This window comes from Notamacropus eugenii, chromosome 6 (assembly GCF_028372415.1).
Source record: "Notamacropus eugenii isolate mMacEug1 chromosome 6, mMacEug1.pri_v2, whole genome shotgun sequence".
NCBI classification, from domain to species: domain Eukaryota; kingdom Metazoa; phylum Chordata; class Mammalia; order Diprotodontia; family Macropodidae; genus Notamacropus; species Notamacropus eugenii.
In genome coordinates this window covers 35,847,625-35,867,335 of record NC_092877.1, presented here as the reverse complement: position 1 = coordinate 35,867,335, position 19,711 = coordinate 35,847,625, and the positions used below count along the sequence as shown (strand labels likewise).

The 19,711-nt window shown below is 44.8% G+C and overlaps 1 protein-coding gene across 1 annotated transcript; it reads left to right on the top strand.

The window, feature by feature from the left end:
- Window positions 1-1,869: 1,869 nt before the first annotated feature.
- On the top strand, window positions 1,870-19,147 carry WEE1 (WEE1 G2 checkpoint kinase). Its single transcript, XM_072619470.1, has 11 exons — window positions 1,870-2,523; window positions 3,309-3,514; window positions 4,282-4,348; window positions 4,440-4,612; window positions 6,106-6,227; window positions 11,033-11,179; window positions 13,192-13,284; window positions 13,377-13,462; window positions 15,220-15,390; window positions 15,509-15,654; window positions 17,936-19,147. The coding sequence occupies exons 1-11, from the start codon at window positions 1,945-1,947 to the stop codon at window positions 18,087-18,089; spliced, it is 1,944 nt and encodes a 647-aa protein (XP_072475571.1). The 5' UTR covers window positions 1,870-1,944; the 3' UTR covers window positions 18,090-19,147.
- The last annotated feature ends 564 nt before the right edge of the window (window positions 19,148-19,711 follow it).

Sequence of the window (19,711 nt, the reverse complement as noted above, 5' to 3'; positions counted from 1 at the left end):
GGAGGGGATGACTCCTGGGTTCTTTGCCTTCCCTACATCTGGGAACCTGTGGTTTTTATCCTGTAGGAAGCCACTGAAATCTTTGGGATGGGAGTGACATGGTCTCTAACCTGACAGTCAGGGAAGATTATTTTAACATTATGTGATGGATGGATTTGAAAGAGAAGCCATGTATAACCACTGGAGAGGTTGTTACTTAAAAGGGATGATGAGGTCCCCAACCAGAGGTAGTTAAAAAAAAAAAAAAGGAGATGGATGGGTGGGATTCTTTAAAGTTGGGGATAAGAAAGAGGGGAAAATTCAAAATGGTTCAAAGGTTTGGATCCTGGTGACTGGAGGAGGATCACACATTTTAACAGAAATTGTATTTTTCATATGTATAAAGGGTAGTATGTTATGCCTTCTCAATGGGGGGAGGTAGAAAGAGGAAAAGAATTTGGAATTGGAAAATAAAATTTAAAAAATGTTAACTAGGAAGTTGGAAAGTCCTTGGCTCTGTCCAGGACAGGTGGGCTGGGGCACGGAACAGGGCACTAGGACGCTCCGGGAGGAGAGGCGCTCGGGGCTGGGTATATTTGGGTGGCATCTGCCGGGAGGTGATAACGGGGACAGTGGGCGCGGAGGAGAAGACGACTAACGGACCCCAAAGGGCAGGAGATAAGCCAAGGACAGGAGGCCAAGGTTCCTGGGCTCGTCTGGCCTGGTTGGGGCGCCCCGACCGTGGACGTCTTTCCAAAGTCTGATGGTGTCTCCTTTGGACAGTGACACCAGGACGCCCTTCGTGGGGGGCCCATCTAGATCCCCTCCTGCGCCCCCAACGCTCGGGACCCTTGGGGCTGGCCGCCCCCGACCACCCCCCGGACCCACGAGGGGATTGAGGCCAGGGTCAGAGCCCACGCGTGACCGGACCGCGGAGGGGCACCCCACTCGGGGCCCAGCAGGTACGTCCTCGGCGGGATTCCGGCTGCCAAGGTCTGCCCGGACGTGGACTTTGCACACGCGTGTTTACTCAGCTGCTGGACGGAGTTCTGTTCCGCCTGCCTGGCCGCAGCAGGGGGCCCCGCGGTGACCGCTCACCCCAGGGGGCCAGCCCAGGGGCGCCCAGGCCCCGGGGGCCCTCCCTTCTTCCCCATCACAGCTCAGGGAAAGCACCCCGGGGGAAAACCCTTCTCCACTGACCCCAAAAATTCCGGTCTGCGCCTCGCAACCCTCCCCTTCCCCCCACGCTTCCCCCTCCTCCTCCTCTTCCTCTCCCGGTTTTCTCCCCCTCCCCACCGTCCCACTTTGACCCTCCTCCTTCTCACCTACCAGTTCCCCCCCCTTTCTACTATTCTTTTTCTCCCCTCCCCCCATTCTTCCCCCCTCCCTCCTCCCCATTCTCTTTTCCCTTTCCGCCCCTTTCGTGGGGAGGGTCCCTCCACCACCCTGTCCCCCATAGGCCAGCATCCCTAGCCACGCCCTCTCTCCGCCCCGCCCCTCTCTCCCTGGACCGACGTGCGTCTGTGTTTGTGTGTTTCTATCTACGTGCGTGTAGGGGAGGGGCGGAGCCACACATTTCGCGCCAAAATCGCGTAGCACGTACCCTCCTCCCGCGGGTAACGTAGCGCCCTCCTTTTTTTTCAAACCCCAGACGGGGCGGGGATTGGTAGGTTGGGCGTTCACGTGATTAACGGTCGCGGGAAGCCGCGGAGCCCGAACCTCGCAGGCAGATCGGCTCGCCGCGCAGCCCCTCGGTTCGGCCGCCGCCGCCCCTGCCGCCTCGGAGCCGCGACCCCAGCCCTCGCCCCCCTTCCCCGGTCGGCGCCGGGGGCCGCGGTGACGTCCCGCCGAGGCGCAGGAGCCGCCGCCGCCCAGGCCGCCCGGGCCGCCGCCGCCCCTGCGGAGCTCCCCGGGCCGCACGTGGCGGTCCCGCCCCCTCGGCCCCGGCTCCCTGCCCCGGCCCCCATGAGCTTCCAGAGCCGGCACCAGGCGCCGCCGCCCCGCGGCCGGCCGGGAGGCTCCTGCGCGCTGCGGCAGAAGCTCATCTTCTCCCCGGGCAGCGACTGCGAGGAGGAGGAGGAGGAGGAGGAGGAGGAGGACGAGGGCAGCGGCCACAGCACCGGGGAGGACTCCGCCTTCCAGGAGCCGGACTCGCCGCTGCCGCCCGCCCGCAGCCCCGCCGCCCCGGGGCCGGCCACGGAGCCCGAGAGCGAGCCCGGCGGCCGCCGCCGCGCCCCGGCCCGAGCCCCGGCCCCGGGCCCGCCGGAGGAGGAGATGCCGCCGGCCGACGGAGGAGGCGCGGGCGGCGCCGAGGGCGACTCGTGGGAGGAGGAGGGCTTCGGCTCCTCGTCCCCGGTCAAGTCGCCGCCCCCCGCCGCCCCCTACTACCCGGGCAGCCCCCTGTCTCCGCTCCGCGGGGACCGCTCCCCGCGCGGCCGCCAGCGCCGCGACGGCTCCTGCTCGCCCGTGCCCGACTACCCGGGCACGCCGCCGCACAAGACCTTCCGCAAGCTGCGGCTCTTCGACACGCCGCACACGCCGAAGGTGAGCACGGGGCCGCGGGGGCGGTCACCTAGCCGCCCGGCCGCCCTGGGCACCGAGCCCCGGGCACCGGGCCTGCCCTCCCCTCGCTAGTGGCCGTTGGGCTTATGTAACCGCAGCCTGCGCCTTCCCCGGGGCCGGGCCGCGGGACGGCCGGGGAGCAGAGCCAGCCCCCGGCCTTGTCAGCTTGTGTCCCTGGGTCTTTTTAGTGGGAGCCGCCCGGCGGGTGCGGGGCTCGGCCGCGGGGGCTCGGGGGGCTGTGCGGGGGAAGCCAGCCCCGCGCCCGAGGGAGCTGAGACCCGTGTGTCTGTGTCTGTGTGTGTCTGTCTGTGTGTCTGTGTCTGTCTGTGTGTGTGTGTACACACGTGCGTGAAGACCCGCACGGCACGCCCCGCTGCCGGGCTTCAGCTCACGTAGGGGTGTCCTCCAGTGACACCTACCCTGGGCGTTGGGCTCACGTTTGCTGAGAGCATGAGCGTCTCCTCTGCCCAGCCAGCGTGAAAAGCCTCTGGAAACGTTAGATGGCTCCAGAAAGGAGTTCTCGAAAATGCCTGGCTTTCCCAGCCGAGCGCCGTCCCCTCCCCTGTTTATGCGGCTTAAGATGGAGGCTGCGCGGGGTCTGCGGGGCCGGGGCAGAGGGGAGGGCCCGCTTCACCGAGGGGCGGCTGCGGGGTCTGTTGCACCGGGGGATCGGCCCGGGCCGGGGTGCCCCGCCTTGTCTGGCCGGGCGCAGCTGTCGGTGGGCCCACCGTCCTTAACGCTGACCCTCCCTCCTCCTCACCGTCCAGAGCTTGCTGTCCAAAGCCCGAGGGATAGACTCCGGCTCCGTGAAGCTCCGAGGCGGCTCCCTGTTCATGAGCTCGGGACGAGCCGACAAGCCAGGCTTTGACATGAGGCAGACCCCCCAAGTGAACATTAACCCCTTCACTCCAGACTCGATGTTGCTGCATTCTTCCGGCCAGTGCCGCCGAAGGAAGAGGACGCATTGGAACGAGTATGTCATTGGACGGTGTGATCCCCAAGAGCTTGTACTAATGGTCCTGTTCACAGTTAGCGTCTAGACTGTTGTGTTCCGGAGGTTCTGGAGTGGCAGCAGTGTGTTTAGCTGTAAAAATGATGAGTGCTATTTCCTGTTGAAAAAGGATCTTTGTAGAGCAGGAAGAAATAAAAGGTTGCCTGCACATCTTGGAGGAAGGCATGGAGAGCTGGGAAATTAGAGGTGGTAATGAATAGTCATAAGAAGGGAAAGTTAGAGAGATGGAGTGCTGTTGGTGATACAGCCTGCTTCAAGAGGTGGTGAGACCCTGGTCACTGGAAGTTTTCAAGCAGAGTTGAGACACTCTCAGGGAAGTGTTTTTTATCAAGTGAAGGGGTTATAGCTGTTAGATGATGGGACTTCTTCCAACTCAAAGGTTCTATTAAATTCTAGGTTGGGAGAGTTAACTTGGAAGGACTTTGGGAGACACTTGTAGTAGGGTTAGGGAATTACCGTCCAGGTCATTGGGCTGGACCAGATATAATATTTGATAGTCATAGAATCCAGAAAACAAATGTGGGGTGAAGGTCTTCACCATAAACTAAGCTGATTAGTAATCTTACCTTAAAAACCTTTGAGGGAGCAATACTTGGTTACATCTTCAGCCTCCTCCTATGAAAATTCCACTAGTAATCTGTATAGACTTGCCAGATAAAGTTGAGAGCATGGGTTGGAATATGTCTTGCAAGTATATTTGATGCAGAGAGCACCAATTCTTGTTTCAGTTCCTGTGATGAAGACATGGAAGCGAGTGATGGGGAGCTTGAAGATGAGACCCCCAGACCTGCCAAGGTAGGTTGTTCAAGCCTCCTCTTCTTTGGTGCCATCTTCTGTTGACTTGACTTTGATACTTTTGAAACAGTCAATTTTTTTGTTGTTACAGAGAATTACAATTACAGAAAGTAACATGAAATCAAGATATGAAAGTGAATTTCATGAACTGGAGAAGATTGGGTCAGGAGAATTTGGTTCAGTATTTAAGTGTGTAAAGAGGCTGGATGGATGTATCTATGCCATAAAGCGATCAAAGAAGCCATTGGCTGGTTCTGTGGACGAGTGAGTATTTTTTTTAAGCCCTCCTCTTTGTTTCTGTGCTCCTTTGTCAGAGGTACTTTGTTAAACTCCTGAGTTCTGGCAGCATCCAAGTTCCAAACTTAAAAGTATTGAAATTGGAAAGGTTCTTTAAAGTTAGAAAAATTCTCTTCTGGTCCGTTTTGCTTTCTTTCCGAGTAGCTTTCTGTTTGAAGTCTCGTCTGAATTTGGTACATAACTGTACTGCTCTTACCTTTACAAAATGTATTTCCATGGATTTCTTTTGTTTTTTACACAACTCACATTTCCTTCTTCCCTGTTCTTTGCCAGAGAAAGAGTTATAACAAATCATTTTTTTAAAGAAGATCAGAAAAAAACTGATCCAAACAAATCAACATGCACACATCTAACACTGGATGCAGTGTTTCAAACTGTGGACCCCCCTTCTCTGCAGAGCAGTTGGAGGGGGGTCTTCTCCTGCCTCTTCTTCGAGGCCTTGCTTGTTCTTTGTAATTTTGTATTGTTGTAGTCATGGTAATATTGTTTTCCTGACCCTGCTTACTCCATCCTGCATCGGTCCATATAGATCTTCCCATGTGTCTCTGTTCATTACTTACATCATTTCTTAAAGCACAGAAGGATGCCATTCCACTCATATGCCACAGTTTGTTTATCCATTCACCAACTGATGGGCATCTACTTTGTTGCTAATTCTTTGCTACCATAAAAAGTAGTGCTATAAATTTTTTTGTACGTTGAACATGTGTGTGTTCTGGGTCAAGTGGTATGGCCAGTTTGTTTTAGTAGTTTACATAATTCCAAATTACTTTCCAGAATTGTATTGGTGCATAGCTCTACTAACTAGCCCGTTAGTGTGTTTGTCTTCACACAACCCCTTTAGCATTGACTATTCTTTATTTTATTATCTTTACCAGTTTGCTGGGGGTGAGGTGTGAAACCCTCCAGTGTTTAGATTTGCATTTCTCTTGTTACTTACGAGTGATTTAGAAATTCTTTCACATGTTTTCTTTTTTTTTGAATTTATTTAGTATTTAATTTTTCCCCAGTTACATGTAAAAATAATTTTTAATGTTTGTTTTTAAAACTTTGAGTTCCAAATTCTCTCCCTCTGTCCCCACCCACCCTTAGGCAAGCAATCTCATATTGGTTATTATATATGTGTAGTTGTGCTAAACATATCCACAATAGTCACTTTCGTATGGTTCTTAACAATGTGCAGTAACACTCTTGAGAACTGTCTTTGGTCTTATACGTTTTATTAATATCAAGCTCTTCTCAGAGGTATTTATGTATATGCCCATGCTTCTTAATCAAGTTCACAGTTAAGCTTTCCTGCATCATAGGACTCAAAGTGGCTACTGTCCCTTAACCAAACCTCTGCCCTTTATAAAGGGTCCCTGAAGGAGTAGAGACTGATAGAGTTTATCAGATGATCTATGACAGGGTGAAGTTGCCTGGTTTATGTTGGTACTGATCTCCAAACTTCTCGTAAACAGACAGAATGCTTTAAGAGAAGTGTATGCCCATGCAGTACTTGGACAACATTCTCACGTGGTTCGATACTTCTCTGCATGGGCAGAAGATGATCACATGCTGATACAGAATGAGTATTGTAATGGTAAGCCAGACTTTTTTGGGGGGGTTGTTTACAACATTTTGTTTTTCTATTTCTTCCCACATGAGGAAGCATGAGTGAAGCAGGAAAAGTTCAAATACCGGCATTCTATTCCTAACTGCTATTTACTGAGTTACTTTAGGTGTCTCAGTTTCTTTAAAGTGTGGAATCCTCCTTGTGCCACTTATCTCTTGTGGTTCTTTTTAGAATTAAGAGATTATAACTGTTAAAGGCCTTGTTGTAAACTGAAAAGCACTTGAATGAGTATCAGCTGTTGTTGAAACTGTTGTTCTAAACAAAGTGAATACTGAAAGTAATTGTTCCTAATGTCACTTAAAGTCTTAACTTTATTGATGTGTTTCTATATCAGTTGAGTTTAACAAGCATTTATCATCAGTTAGCTGTTTAAAGAGAAACTAACAAGGCCAGGAGAAATCCATTTTCCTTCCAGCTAAAACCTAGGTTATGGTTTTTTTTAATAGTTGAGCATATTTTCACCCAGCCGCCCTTTCAGGTTCACATGGCCAGCAAGCTGCAGGTGCAGAATAGTGCCTCCTTATGCTCTTTTCACTGTCTTGCTGCCTCATTAACTAGAAAATACCACAGCAATTTTCTTATTAAAATAGGAGAGGTCACAGGCCCCAGTCACCTTTTCAGTACAAACAGATGTCATGCTTTTGGTCCTGTGTTTCAGGTAGCAGCAATGCTTTTATGTTTTTTTTTTTTTTTTGATAGGAAAAAGTATTTGAGAAGTCTTCTGAGAATCGTTGTATCACTAGAGAAAACTGTCTACATATATTTATTCCACTTCCTCACTGTTTGCTCGCATCTCAGACTCATGTAATCTGGCTTCTAATTCCACTGGCCTGAAAAATGGTGCTCTCCAAAGTTACCAAAGATCTCATGGTCACCAAAGCTGATGGCCAGATCTTGGTCCTCTTTACCTTCCTGACATCTCTATAGTTGACCATTTCCTCCTCGTTAGTCTCTGTTTTCTTCAGCTTTCTTACTTATGTTTCTGTGTTTCTTTTTTTTTTTTTTTATTTTGTAATGTTTAACAATCACTGCCATACAATTGCGATTTTATCCCTCCCCACCTACTCCCTACTACCCCCCTCCCTCCCCACGACTGCATACAATTCTGTATAGATTCTACATATACTTTCCTATTGAGTATATTTTCACTATAGTCATGCTATGTAGTCAGACTAAGATAAATGAAAGAAATCGTATAACAAATCAGAACATGATACACAAACACATACACATACACAAACATGATCTGCTACAATATGTGAGTGACTTCCATATTTCTCTCTCTGAGTGTGGCAGGCATTTTGCCTTGAGATCCTCCATTGGGATTTTTTTTTTGGTAAGAAGTTCTTGTGTTATTACAAAAATCTAAGTCTACCAGAAAAAACTCTCACACACTGTGGTTGTTGCTGTGCATAAAGTTCTCCTGGTTCTGCTCCTTTCACTCAGCATCAGGTCATATAAGTCCTTCCAGGCCTCTCTGAAGTCTTCTTGTTCATCATTTCTTATGGCACAATAGTACTCCATTACATTCATATACCATAATTTATTCAGCCATTCCCCAATTGATGGGCATCCCCTTGACTTCCAGTTTTTGGCAACTACATAGAGTGCTGCTATAAATATTTTTGTACATGTGGGACCCTTTCCCATTTTTATGATCTCTTGGGGATATAGTCCTAGTAGCGATATTGCTGGGTCAAAGGGTATGCACATTTTTGTAGCCCTTTGGGCATAGTTCCAAATTGCTCTCCATGTTTCTGTGTTTCTTGTTGTACCTTTCTGATCTTTCCTGTTCCATATCCATTGATGAATCATTCTCCTCTATCCCAGTCTTTAACTGGACATCCCCTAAGACTTTTTCCTGGGGCCTTTCTTCTTGATAGCTTCTTGGTGAACTCTTCAGCTCCTGTGGGTTCATGTAGCATCTCTTTGCCAGACGACTCAGAAACATATATCCAAACCTCATCGTTTTTGAGCTCCATTCCTGTATTGCCAGCTGCCTAGGAGTCTTCTTTGAGGATGTCCCACAGGCACGTCCAAAATGGAATTCCCCAACTTAGCTACTTCTGTTAAGGTGGTGACCATCTTCCCAGTTAGCAAGATGCACAAACTCAGTTATTCTTGACCCTTCCCTCTCCCTATACATTTTGCCTTCACAGCATCTGCAGCTGCCTTTTCTCTCTGCTCCCAAGGCCTACCCTGGTTCAGTACTTGATCACATCTTCTCATGGACTATGGTAATAGTTTCCTAATCAGTTTCCATGCTTCCAGGAGCTCTCTTGTCCAGTTTATCTTCCTCGGAACTGCCAAAATAATCTATCTAAAAATAGAAGTCTGACCATACTTTTCCCCACCTGTGAATTTTCAATGGCTCCCTGTTGGCTTCAGGATAAAATACTTAAATACTTAAAAAGAGCATTTTAAAGTCCATTGCTATCTGACTTCATCCAATTTTTCTAGATTTATTTCATGTTGCACCCCTTTCCACATTTATGTTTTAACCAAACTGGTTTACTTGTTTCTTGAACTTCTCATTTCCAGCCTCCATTCCTTAGCATAAAATATACACCCCATGCCTTGGATGTACCTCAGATGCTCCCTCTTCACATCTGCACAGGAGAATTTCTTAGCTCCCTTCAATATTAGGTGGTCACTTGGCTATAGGAAACTTTCCTGATCTCTCTAGGTGGGAGAACTTTCCCTCCTCACATTCTCCCTCATTTACTTGTATGATAGGGAGGATCCCAGGTAGACCATAGGTTCCTTGAGGAGAGGGGCTGTTTTTCAATTTGTTCTTGTATCCCCAGCACTTAACACTAAGGCCTTGGACATAATAGAACTTAAAAGTTGGTTGAATTAAGTTGACCTTGGGGTCAAGCTGTGGGAGCCAAGAGTTTTTCTTGGTCCATTTGAGGCTTTCCTTTCCAATTAGGCTTTAGAAGATAGGAATTCAATTTTCTTGCCTCCCTTTCGTGGCTAAATGCTTCTATAAAGCCATCTACAATTGGTGCCTTACCTTCTTCTCTTACTCTTGTAAATGCTCTGCAGTCTGGGCTCTGACCTCGTGCTACTTGAAGCTGCTCTTTGCAAAGTTACCATTGATCATCTGGTGGCCAAATCTAGTGGTATATTCTTGATCCTTGTCCTTCTTAACCTCTTTGCATCTTGTGACACTGTAGATGACTCTCTTCTTGGCCTTTTCCTCTTTAGGTTTTCATGACACTGCCCTGTCCTTCTACCTGTCTGATTGTTCCTTCTGGGTCTCCTTGCTGGATCCTCCTCCGGGTCATGCCTGCCAAAGTGGACAATCACCTATGACCTGGGCTTTTTTTTCCTTCTCCCTCACCATTATCTTACTTGGTGATCTTATTAGCTACTTTGAGTTCAGTTACTTTATCCAGCTTTAATCTCTCCCTGACCTCCAGTCTTACATCACCAACTGCCTGTTGGACACCTCAGACTGGATGCCTCAGACTGGCATCTCAGACACAACTCATTCCCACCTTTATCACCTCATGCTTGAACTATGGTAATAACCTTCTGATGGATTCCCTGCCCCAGTTCTCCCCATTCCACATCATTCTGCATTTAGCTGCCACATCTAAACCCTAGGTCCAACTATATCACCACCCTAGGCAGTAAACTGAATAGTATCTTACCACCTTTAAGATCAAAGATAAAATCATCTGTTTAACTTTAAAGTCCTTCACAATCTACTCCTTTCCTTTCCAGTTTTCTTATGCTTCACTTCTTTCCATGTACTCTATAACTTGTTGACACTGGCCTTCTTGATCCTCCATCTCCCAAAGCCATGCCATTTCACTGGCTATCCTGGATGCCAGGAATGATTCCCCCTTTGCACCTCAGCCTTCTGGCTTCCTTCAAGATTCACCTTAAATTCCATCTTCCGAAAAAGCCCTGTCCTGATTCTCCCTGTAATGGTAGTGTCTTCCCTCTGACATTCCCTCTCACTTATACTGCATGCATATCTACACAAATAGCTGTTTGCATGTTGTTTTCCATTAGGTTTTGAGGGGCTCTTGAGGACAGGGACTGTACCCCACGTAGCCCAGGTCTTACTGCTCGGTTGGTGCCACTTAATAAATATTTGTTGAATGATTGAATGCAACAAACATATTCAGTTGGGAATCTTCACTGCACTAGGGGAGAAGCCAGGGACGCAAAACTGAAGTAGGACATGATTTTTGACCTTCCTTAATGCAGTGGGGACAGTAAGATGTGAACAGCCAACCCATGGTGCAGCGTAGAATAGGCTAAGTGCATAGAGCCAGCATTAGCAGAATTTTGCAGGAATGGTGAAAGGTGCCCAGCATAGATGTTGTCTGGTCTGTGTAAAGAATTTACATAGCTTTGGTATAAATATCTGTGAAGGGCTAAAACTAAATATTAGGGCCAGGAAACAATCGACTGTCAGTCTCCCTGAAACAGAAGGAACTGGTCGGATAGTTAGAGGAACTGAGGATTCTGACTCCAGAGCTGGCATCTGTCCCAGCCATAGAGAACATATAGAAGGTGTTCTGTTAGGTTTAGATCTCATGAAGGCAAGGGGACCAAGGCTGTAATGCAGTATCGTCGTCTTTCTCTTTTGTCTGATTTGAATGGTAGAATTTCTGAAAACATATTTTGTGCTTTGTTCCCAGAATCTCTCTGGGGCTGATTAAATAAGCATAACTTCCCTCTAAAATCAAGAGACTTGCTTCAATATATTTTCGGAAGGGAAAAGCTAATTTGTCTCTTTTTTTTTTTGTCAGGTGGAAGTTTAGGGGATGCCATAAGTGAAAACTACAGAAGCATGAATTATTTTTCAGAAACAGAACTTAAAGATCTTCTCATACAAGTTGCTCGTGGCTTGAAATATATTCACTCAATGTCATTGGTACACATGGATATTAAGCCTAGTGAGTACAGTATAAAAAGTTTTGCTCTGTTGGAGGCCACATTACTTGATATTAGATGAAGGACTATGTAGCTTTATAGTTAATTTTCTTTGTTTAGCTTTGGGTGCCTCGCTTCCGAGGGGTCCTCCTCTATGGCATCATCATAGTGTGGAGGTGCCTCTGGATTCTCAAAAACTGTGCCAGCAGGTCCTAACAAACTAGGAAGACTTTAGGTACTCATGAGGAATTTGACTAAAGGAAGATAGACTCATCACCAGATGGTTGGCCACCAGGCAATTACTTTTTTCACCTACAACAACTCCCAGAGATACCTATTAAGGTGCACACCAGTGATTTCACCAGTCCTTAAAATAGTGACATTAAGTAACTTTGTATGCCCTTTAATGCCAACATTTATGCAGCGCTTTAAAGATTGCAAAGTGCTTTATACATATTACATTTATTTAAAAGTTTAAACAACTTTAAATTAAAATGGGGAATTGAAAAGTAGTTCTTGACTCAGAATATGTTATTGTAGAAATTACAGAACTGGGAGCACCTAGTTTGGGATAGCCTGTGCTTATTTTTATTAAACCTACATGAGTTTATTTTGAGTATTTAATTGAATGTTTTTAAGAACTTTGTAATAAACTTAGATATCCAGACATCAATGGCAGTTTAAAATGAACATGTAACTTTTATCCATCCTTATGGTGGCTGAGATACTGAGAGAAATGGATATTCATGGAGAAACATGATAATACGTTTCAGTGGCACTCTAGGGTCCTTTAAGATACTGCTTTGAAGGCTTAAAAGGTGTTGGGAGTTCCACTGCTGTGGCTGGAAGTGCTACTTGGGCTTACTTCTCAAGATGAGATTAGGAGGGGCAGAGATTGACACCATCATTTTTCTAGAACAGTATAAGTTATTATAGAATTAGTTGGAAGAGACCTTAAAGGATTATATAGGTCAATAGTTTCATTTTACAGACAGGGAAGCAGGTCCTGAAAAGGGGCACACCAGGTCACACAGGTAATAACAGAGCTAGGACCCAAAGGACTCTACCCCAATATTGTGCTTTACAATTTTTTGCTCTTTGCATGACACCAATGTGGACCAACAAACATGGTATTGTTGGCTTCCTTGATCAGTATAAGCAAGTGTATGTATTGATTAGGTAATTCTCAGAACCCATGCCTTACTTTGTGGTGTCATTGTTGTTGTTCAGTCGTGTCTAATTGTATATGACCCCATGGACTGTGTCCATGGCTTTTCTTGGCAGAGATGCTGGAGTTCACCATTTCCTTTTCCATTTTATATTTGAGGAACTGAGGCAAATAGGGGTTAAGTGACTTACCCACAGTCACACATGCGGTAAAGTGTCTGAATCCAGATTTGAACTCCTATTTGTCTGACTTTAGGCCCAGTGCTCTATCCACTGTGGCACACAAGTAGGTTATTCAGCTTTATAGACTCAGGTTCTTTGGGGAGCTGTGATCAAAGAACAAGGAAGGAGATGTGTCTTTGGCAGGGTCTGGAAATCATGCATCTTGTATCTTGTGTATGTTTGTGCCTGTTGATCTTGCATGTCTAGAAATAATATTAACATCCTTAAAGGGATGTTTATAACAAATCATCTTAGTTTAGATTTCTGATTTGGATTATTTTCCTTTTGTTTCCACATGTAATTTAGCACTCTACTAGGGCCAAACCTTGGCTCTGCCATGTAGAGCTGTGTGACCTTGAGTAAGTCATTTAACTCTTGAACCTTGCTCAGATCCCTCCTCATCTGCAAAATGGGATGGTAGTATTTTAACTAAGTACTTCACACAGTTGTGAGTTGGTTTAAAAATAAGTTAATAAAGTCCCTGATAAAGCCCCATGCCAATGTAGGCTGTCATTAATTCAAGTCTAGCGTTAATACTCCAATTAGTCTGAAATTAATGGAGTTTGACTCGGCTTTGAAACTTGTATTATGTAATTTTTTAAAATGTCATTTTTATTTCTACTCAGTTTTATTTTCCCTTTGGCAGGTAATATTTTCATATCTAGGGTGTCAATCCCAGGTACAGCTGAGGAAGGGGATGAAGATGATTGGACAGCTAATAAAGTTATTTTTAAAATAGGTAAGAAATCTGGATCATTAGGATATTATTATTTGTATTAATATAATAATACAAGCTTCTGTTTTGTTTGACTTGACTTTTGTTTTCTCTAGGTGATCTTGGACACGTAACTAGGATATCTAGTCCTCAAGTAGAAGAAGGTGATAGCCGTTTCCTTGCCAATGAAGTTTTACAAGAGGTAATTTGAGCTGTCAGTGCTGAATCAGACTAAGTTGCAGCCAGCACTAATTGTGGGCCTTTGTGGTTTCCTACAGGGCCTGTCCTGGTAAAATGAAAACTTGAGTGTAGACACTATTTTGCTTTTGTTTTTTGCTTTTATCTTTGTTCTTCCCTCGCATTTAATAGGAGCTTAATAATGTTTGTTTAATTAAATTCAACAAGCCAATCTATGCCACCTATGTGAAAGACACTGTGGCTTAGATAATGTTGCCCCAGCCCTGTTAACCTTGTAGTAATATCATTTATGACACTATAACCAAACCCTAGAGTAACATTGCCCTCCGGTGTTTTACATAATGCTGGGTTTCTCTGAAACCATTGAGTAATATTAAGTTAGGTATGTCTGTATTAAAACGCCTGGAGATTAGAAGACTTAGGAAGTGATCTTATCAGTTGTAAAACATCTGAGCTTTTTCACAAGGAAGAACAGGTTAAACTTGTTATACTTGGCTCCAACAGGGAGATGTACTATGGGGAAGCAGGTTTTGGCTCAGTCACTATGTAAGGAAAAACTTCTGAGAAATTAGTATTATTTAAGGAGTAATGAAATGACTGTTGAGCTCTCTCCTTTCTCCCCTTTTGTTGTACCATATGTTGAGATCAGAGAATCATATGTTGAGGTTTGGGGTTCCAATACTCATACTCCAGGTCCTACCCGAATGAATTTGGTTCAAGCCTTCTTGTAGCCAAAAACAAAGTTTATTGAAGATTTGCCATATTGAGTAGCTCTTAAGGAGCCTAAGCATTTGTGACACTTGTATTGACAAGCAGGCCAGATTGCATCTCAGAGCTAGACAGAATCTGAGCTAGATTGAGCCCGCTTGTCAATACAAGCATCGCAAATGCTTGAGTTCCTTAAGAATCTACCCAGTATGGTGAATCTTTAATAAACTTTATTTTTCTTGGGCTAAAAGAAGACTTGAATTGAATTAATTCGGGCAGGACCCAGGGTGTTGGTATTTTGGGGTCTCAAGCATCCCAAACCTGAACACATGGTTCCCTGACCTCAGCACTTTGGTATTTATTTTTTATGATGTATATGATATATTTTTTAAAAGCTGTCAACCCAGTAAAAATGCATGTTTCATTCTGCATTTTTAATTCATCACTTCTCTGACAGGAATTAAAATGGCATGTTTCATCTTCAGTTCTCTGGATTTAGGGTTTTATCATTGCATTGATTGGAGTATTTGAGTCTTTCAGAGTTTTTCCAGATATGCTATTGTTAGGACATAAAGAGTTCTCCGAGTTCTTCTCACTTCACTCTGCATCAGCTCATAGGATTTCCTTTGAAACTGTCTATTTAATCGTTTCTTACGCCACAGTAACCTTCTATTACATTCATGTGCCATAATTGGTGTAGCCATTCCCTAATGGGTGGGTACCACTTTAGTTTTTCTTGTTCCTTCTTTGTCTCTTGATCTTTTTCTTTCTTCCTCCCTTCTTTCCTTACTTTCTACTACTATAAAAAAACTACTAAAATATATTTGTACATAACCTCTTTCTTTGACCTCTGTCTAGGTGACCATGTGTTGGATCTAAGGTTCTTGCCAATTTCTCAGAGGCTAGTTCAGCCCAAGTCTGAATCCTTGCTCTAACATTCTGAACCCATGGCCCCTAGCAGCATGGTTATTGTGTTCCGTATGTAAACCAGGCTGGTATTGATTTGAGGAGAGAGCATTCTCTTCTGAGACTATATCCTTCTCTGCCTTTTAGAACTACACTCACTTACCAAAAGCAGATATTTTTGCTCTGGCCCTCACTGTGGTGTGTGCTGCTGGTGCTGAACCACTTCCTACAAATGGAGACCAGTGGCATGAAATACGACAAGGAAAGCTGCCGCGGATACCACAAGTCCTTTCACAAGAACTGACAGATTTGTTGAAAGTGAGTGTTGGATATTCTTGGTAGTTCTGCCTTGTGCTGCTCTGTTCACCAAGGTGATCACCAAGGGGACTTCTGTTTCCTGAGGGTCATTCATTTGGGAATCTCTTCTTTCACAAAGGTCATGATTCACCCTGACCCTGAGAGGAGACCATCAGCGGTGGCACTGGTCAAGCACTCAGTGTTGCTCTCTGCCTCCAGGAAGAGTGCGGAGCAGTTACGCATAGAGCTGAATGCAGAAAAATTCAAGAACTCCCTCCTGCAGAAGTAAGTCCTTGAATTGTTGTCACAGCATTGGGAGCCTCTGTCTTGCTTGGGGATGAGTTCATAGACATCATGTTTTGTGTCACTCTTTTTTCTGAACAGATCCCTCAGCATTCCTTTTAACAGATTTTAAAGGAGGAGAAAACCAGTTCAGCAGAACCAACCAAATTGTTGATGGACTCTGGCAGTGTAGCCAGTGTTCCCAGCTCTACCAAGAAAAGAGATACTTTTTCTCTTCTCTTTTCTGAGGCCAACCTTGGCCCTTACACCCCACCTGCACGGTGTACATTGATTTTTGGTCTTCTCACTTAGATGGCTGTGATCATTGTGTACATTGTTGTCCTAGCTCCACCCCTATCTCTGGATCAATTCTTTTAACTTTCCTAAGCATCTCTGAATTGTTCAGAGTAATTGTTTTTTACAGTGCACTAGGATTTTGCTACATTCATGACCATCGTTTATTTAGCCATCCCCCCTTTCAGTGATCACTGCTTCGTTTATAGTTCTTTGTTGCTATGAATATTTTGGTGTATATGAGACCTTTTTTTCATTTCTATAATACTGTGTTACAGGGCAACTTTTAAAGAAGTAGAATAAACCCTTGGTCCAAATATAGGCTGCATTCCTCCAATGTTCTCTTTGAAAACAGAAACAAATAAGTAGATGCTGAAAGACTCCTGGGTTGGGAGGTCATGCTCAGGTTGTATAAGAAAAGCTACGTTGGAGGGAAAAGTGCAGCCTATATTAATTAAGACCAGAAACAGTACCATTGGTCTGAGCTCTGTCCTATCGGTATATAATCTAGATTTCATGGCCATCTGGTTTTCAAAAACTGATTTTCAGTGGGAGAGAGCTTTGCTGCCATAATACAGTTTTGGCTCGTAGTTGTTGGTGTTGCACGGTGAAGCAGATCCCAACACCTTTTTCGGTGCTTTCTCATGATTGTATCTCCATAAATCTTTTACAGAGAAGCTGCCCAATATACCAGGGGTCTTCTGGCTCCATAAAGGACTAATGTGGTCTCTTTCTCCTTCTGTTTCCAGTACCCCTTTCCCTCTTTTCAGTAATGACTGTACTTCAGCTGCTTCATATGAGGATAGTAAATAACTTGATGGTTGTTGGATAAGGAACATGCATGTCAAAGAACAGTTTGGTTCTGAAAGGGCCCTTTCCCTGCTTTGCCTCCTTGACAACAGAAGGAGAAAGAGACTCTCTGTAGGACTGGCTGAGGAATTTTTGTGTTTTTGTCAGTTTTGTGGGTGTCTGACTGAAAAAATGTCATGGAAGTTAACTTTTGGTAATGGACTCTCTCATCTTGGCTAAGCTGCCTCTCAGACAGCAGGCCACAGGAGCCATAGTCAAAGCTGGAAGACCCTCCCTGGCTCGTCTGTCTCCACTGGCCCAGCTTTTGAGAACTTGGGGCCACTCCTATACCATGGCAAGGCATTAAAGGAGGTGTTTTATGAAGACCAACTTAGGAAGATTTGCTTTCCGTGAGAGAAGTCGGAACAAAAACCACTCCCAAAATATTGCCTTAATGGCTCTCTAGTTCCTTATAAGAAATGGAGTATGGCAGTTGGGAACTAGCTGCAGCGGTGAGAAACCTGTATGTAGCCTTCTCGGTCCTCAGGTACGGCCCTTTGACTGAACTCCAAGTTTTATAGAACAAATCCTTTTATTAAGGGGGAGGAATTTGTTCTGTTAAATTTGGATTTGGTCAAAAGGCTGCACTTGAGGACGTAGAGGGTCACATGTGGTCTCAAGGCCAAAGGTTCCCCACCCCTGAGATAACCTTTGTCTCACAGTAATTGTGTTCTTTTAAAGAGTATTGATTTGTCTTGAGTTAACTCACTTGAGACATACAGGATGTGAGCCTAATTGACTCTCACTGTCAAATCAGTAAGCAGGATGCATGTGAGAGCTATGACAACAGATTTCAGGCTGTAAATCACCCAGAGCACAGTATGTTTTGCATGTCGTCCTTGTTGCAGGCTCTTTAGGCTTTATCCAAAAAGATGATGCAGGCAAGTACTTGTTGGAGGTGTTTTAAAAGGAAGCCCTAAACTGGGTAGGAATTAGGATTGTTGAATCCCAAAGTTTTGTCAAGAAGCACTTGAATTTCTAAGTGTGAAACACACAGTTTAAAAACATGTAGCCTGTCTTCATGTTTTCACCTAAAGGTAAAGGTGATCAGTTGAGACCTCCCTTTTCCGCCAGTTGCTCCTCAGAATTTTGTAAATGGCTGTGGAATTCTTGCCTCCTCATTTCTTCTTTCTCCTCTTAGAGAGCTGAAGAAAGCACAGATGGCAAAAGCAGCAGCAGAGGAGCGGGCTCTGTTCACAGACAGAATGGCCACACGGTCCAGCACGCAGAGCACCAGAACAGCAAGGCTCATCGGGAAGAAGATGAACCGCTCCGTCAGTCTGACCATCTACTGAGCTGGATTTGCCACAGAAAGCTGCGTGGACGGCATCTCTTTGCCCTTACTTTATTGAAATCCCTTTTATGGGTTTTACTGGTGAATTACAGTTGGAAACTGTATGTTGACCATTGGTATCTATCTTGGACGTGGTACCTGGTCTCGTGACCTGTTTCCCGAGACCGTCACCCTCAGTTACGTTCTTGCTCCATGTTTCACCAGCTGTCCCAGGGTTAACCACTATTGTGGTGTGCTGCTTTGAGATTGCTACCACATTGTATAATAGAAGGCATTGATCTCCCCCTTACACTCATTGGGAGGACTGTATCGCCTTACTGCAAATCAGATTCTGCCTTTTTGAAAAAGAAAATTAAGTGCTGAGATGACTCGGCACCAACCACCCTTAATGTACCTGGTGTCAAACTTTGTTGTTTAATTGTGAATTTTACTTGTATATCCAACTGGGAGCACTTTGTGGGCATTACAGAAACCATGGGAGGATGGTCCCATGGGAGTATTTGCCTTGTGAATTTGCTGCTATCTTAGTTTTGTCTTTGCTGTAAAATTGTAGCATTAAAACAATCATTGTTAATAGGCTTTCTGTTGAAACAATTATGTGACATATATAAGCTGCTCAGGAAAAAGCAGCTTTTTTCCCCAGTTTTTCTTGGAAGCTAGTGCATTAGAAAGATGCACCTTTGTCTCTTTTTGGAACTCTGTATTAATGTAGTATAATTATTACTGGTTTTGTAATTTTTCCCATAATGGCCTTCCTACTCTACCCTTTCCAATTTTAAAAATTGTTTCCTTCTTTTCCTTTTTCCTACTTCCAAGTATTTGTACTGAGTTGTACTGTTAGTCTGTTTTTAAATGTTTTGCCTGTTTCTTTGATATTCTTGTATATAAATTGATTTTTGCTGATACTGTACAGACCTGCAATCTATACCTGAATGACTTTTCATTATTCCAAGTTCTTCATGAAACATATTTTGACTGTAAATTAGCTTTTTGAACTAGTAATACAGATTGTTAGTGGATTTAGTGGCTCTTGCCCCAAATAGAATTGACTATTACTGGTTTGTTTGTCATTAATTTTGGTTTTAAACATTTACATTTGTCTGGGTTCAGCTTATGTTATAGTGTTGTGACGGGCATAGTAAAAGTCATTCGGAGCTTACTAAAGGTCTCCGAATGCCTTTGTGATCTCTTGAGTTGGGTCTTGCGTTTTGTATAGCTAGAGTATGGTAGTATTTGAAGGAGCACTATATTAGAGGGAGAAAATTTGGATTTGTGTCCAAGAACCTTCATTTAATAGTCTCTGTAACCCTGTGCAGTTCGTTTGACCTTTGGCCTCAGTTTCCTGTAAAAGTATAAAATCTCTCTTTGTAGCTGTTAATTATATTACACCTAACCCCAAAATGGAGATGGCACTTGTGTTTATCCTCCTCACAGAGATTTTGGGTGGCAAGCACTTTGTAAATGGTTAAATGCCATAGGTAATGATCTGTGCCACACCATGACAAGTCTGGAGACCATTGCTGCACTGGAAATACTGATGGGAAGAGATGATTAGCCTTTTGGCTTCACTGGGTAGTTCATCAGTTCATAAAGGGTGCGGAAGCTCAATGCTTACATGATTTT

Excerpts from the sequence above, each read along its gene's own strand:
- WEE1 (XM_072619470.1), top strand. The coding sequence starts at position 1,945 with ATGAGCTTCCAGAGCCGGCACCAGGCGCCGCCGCCCCGCGGCCGGCCG. Across the intron at positions 3,515-4,281 it reads AAGAGGACGCATTGGAACGA|TTCCTGTGATGAAGACATGG; the intron begins GTATGTCATTGG and ends TTCTTGTTTCAG. Across the intron at positions 4,349-4,439 it reads AGACCCCCAGACCTGCCAAG|AGAATTACAATTACAGAAAG; the intron begins GTAGGTTGTTCA and ends TTGTTGTTACAG.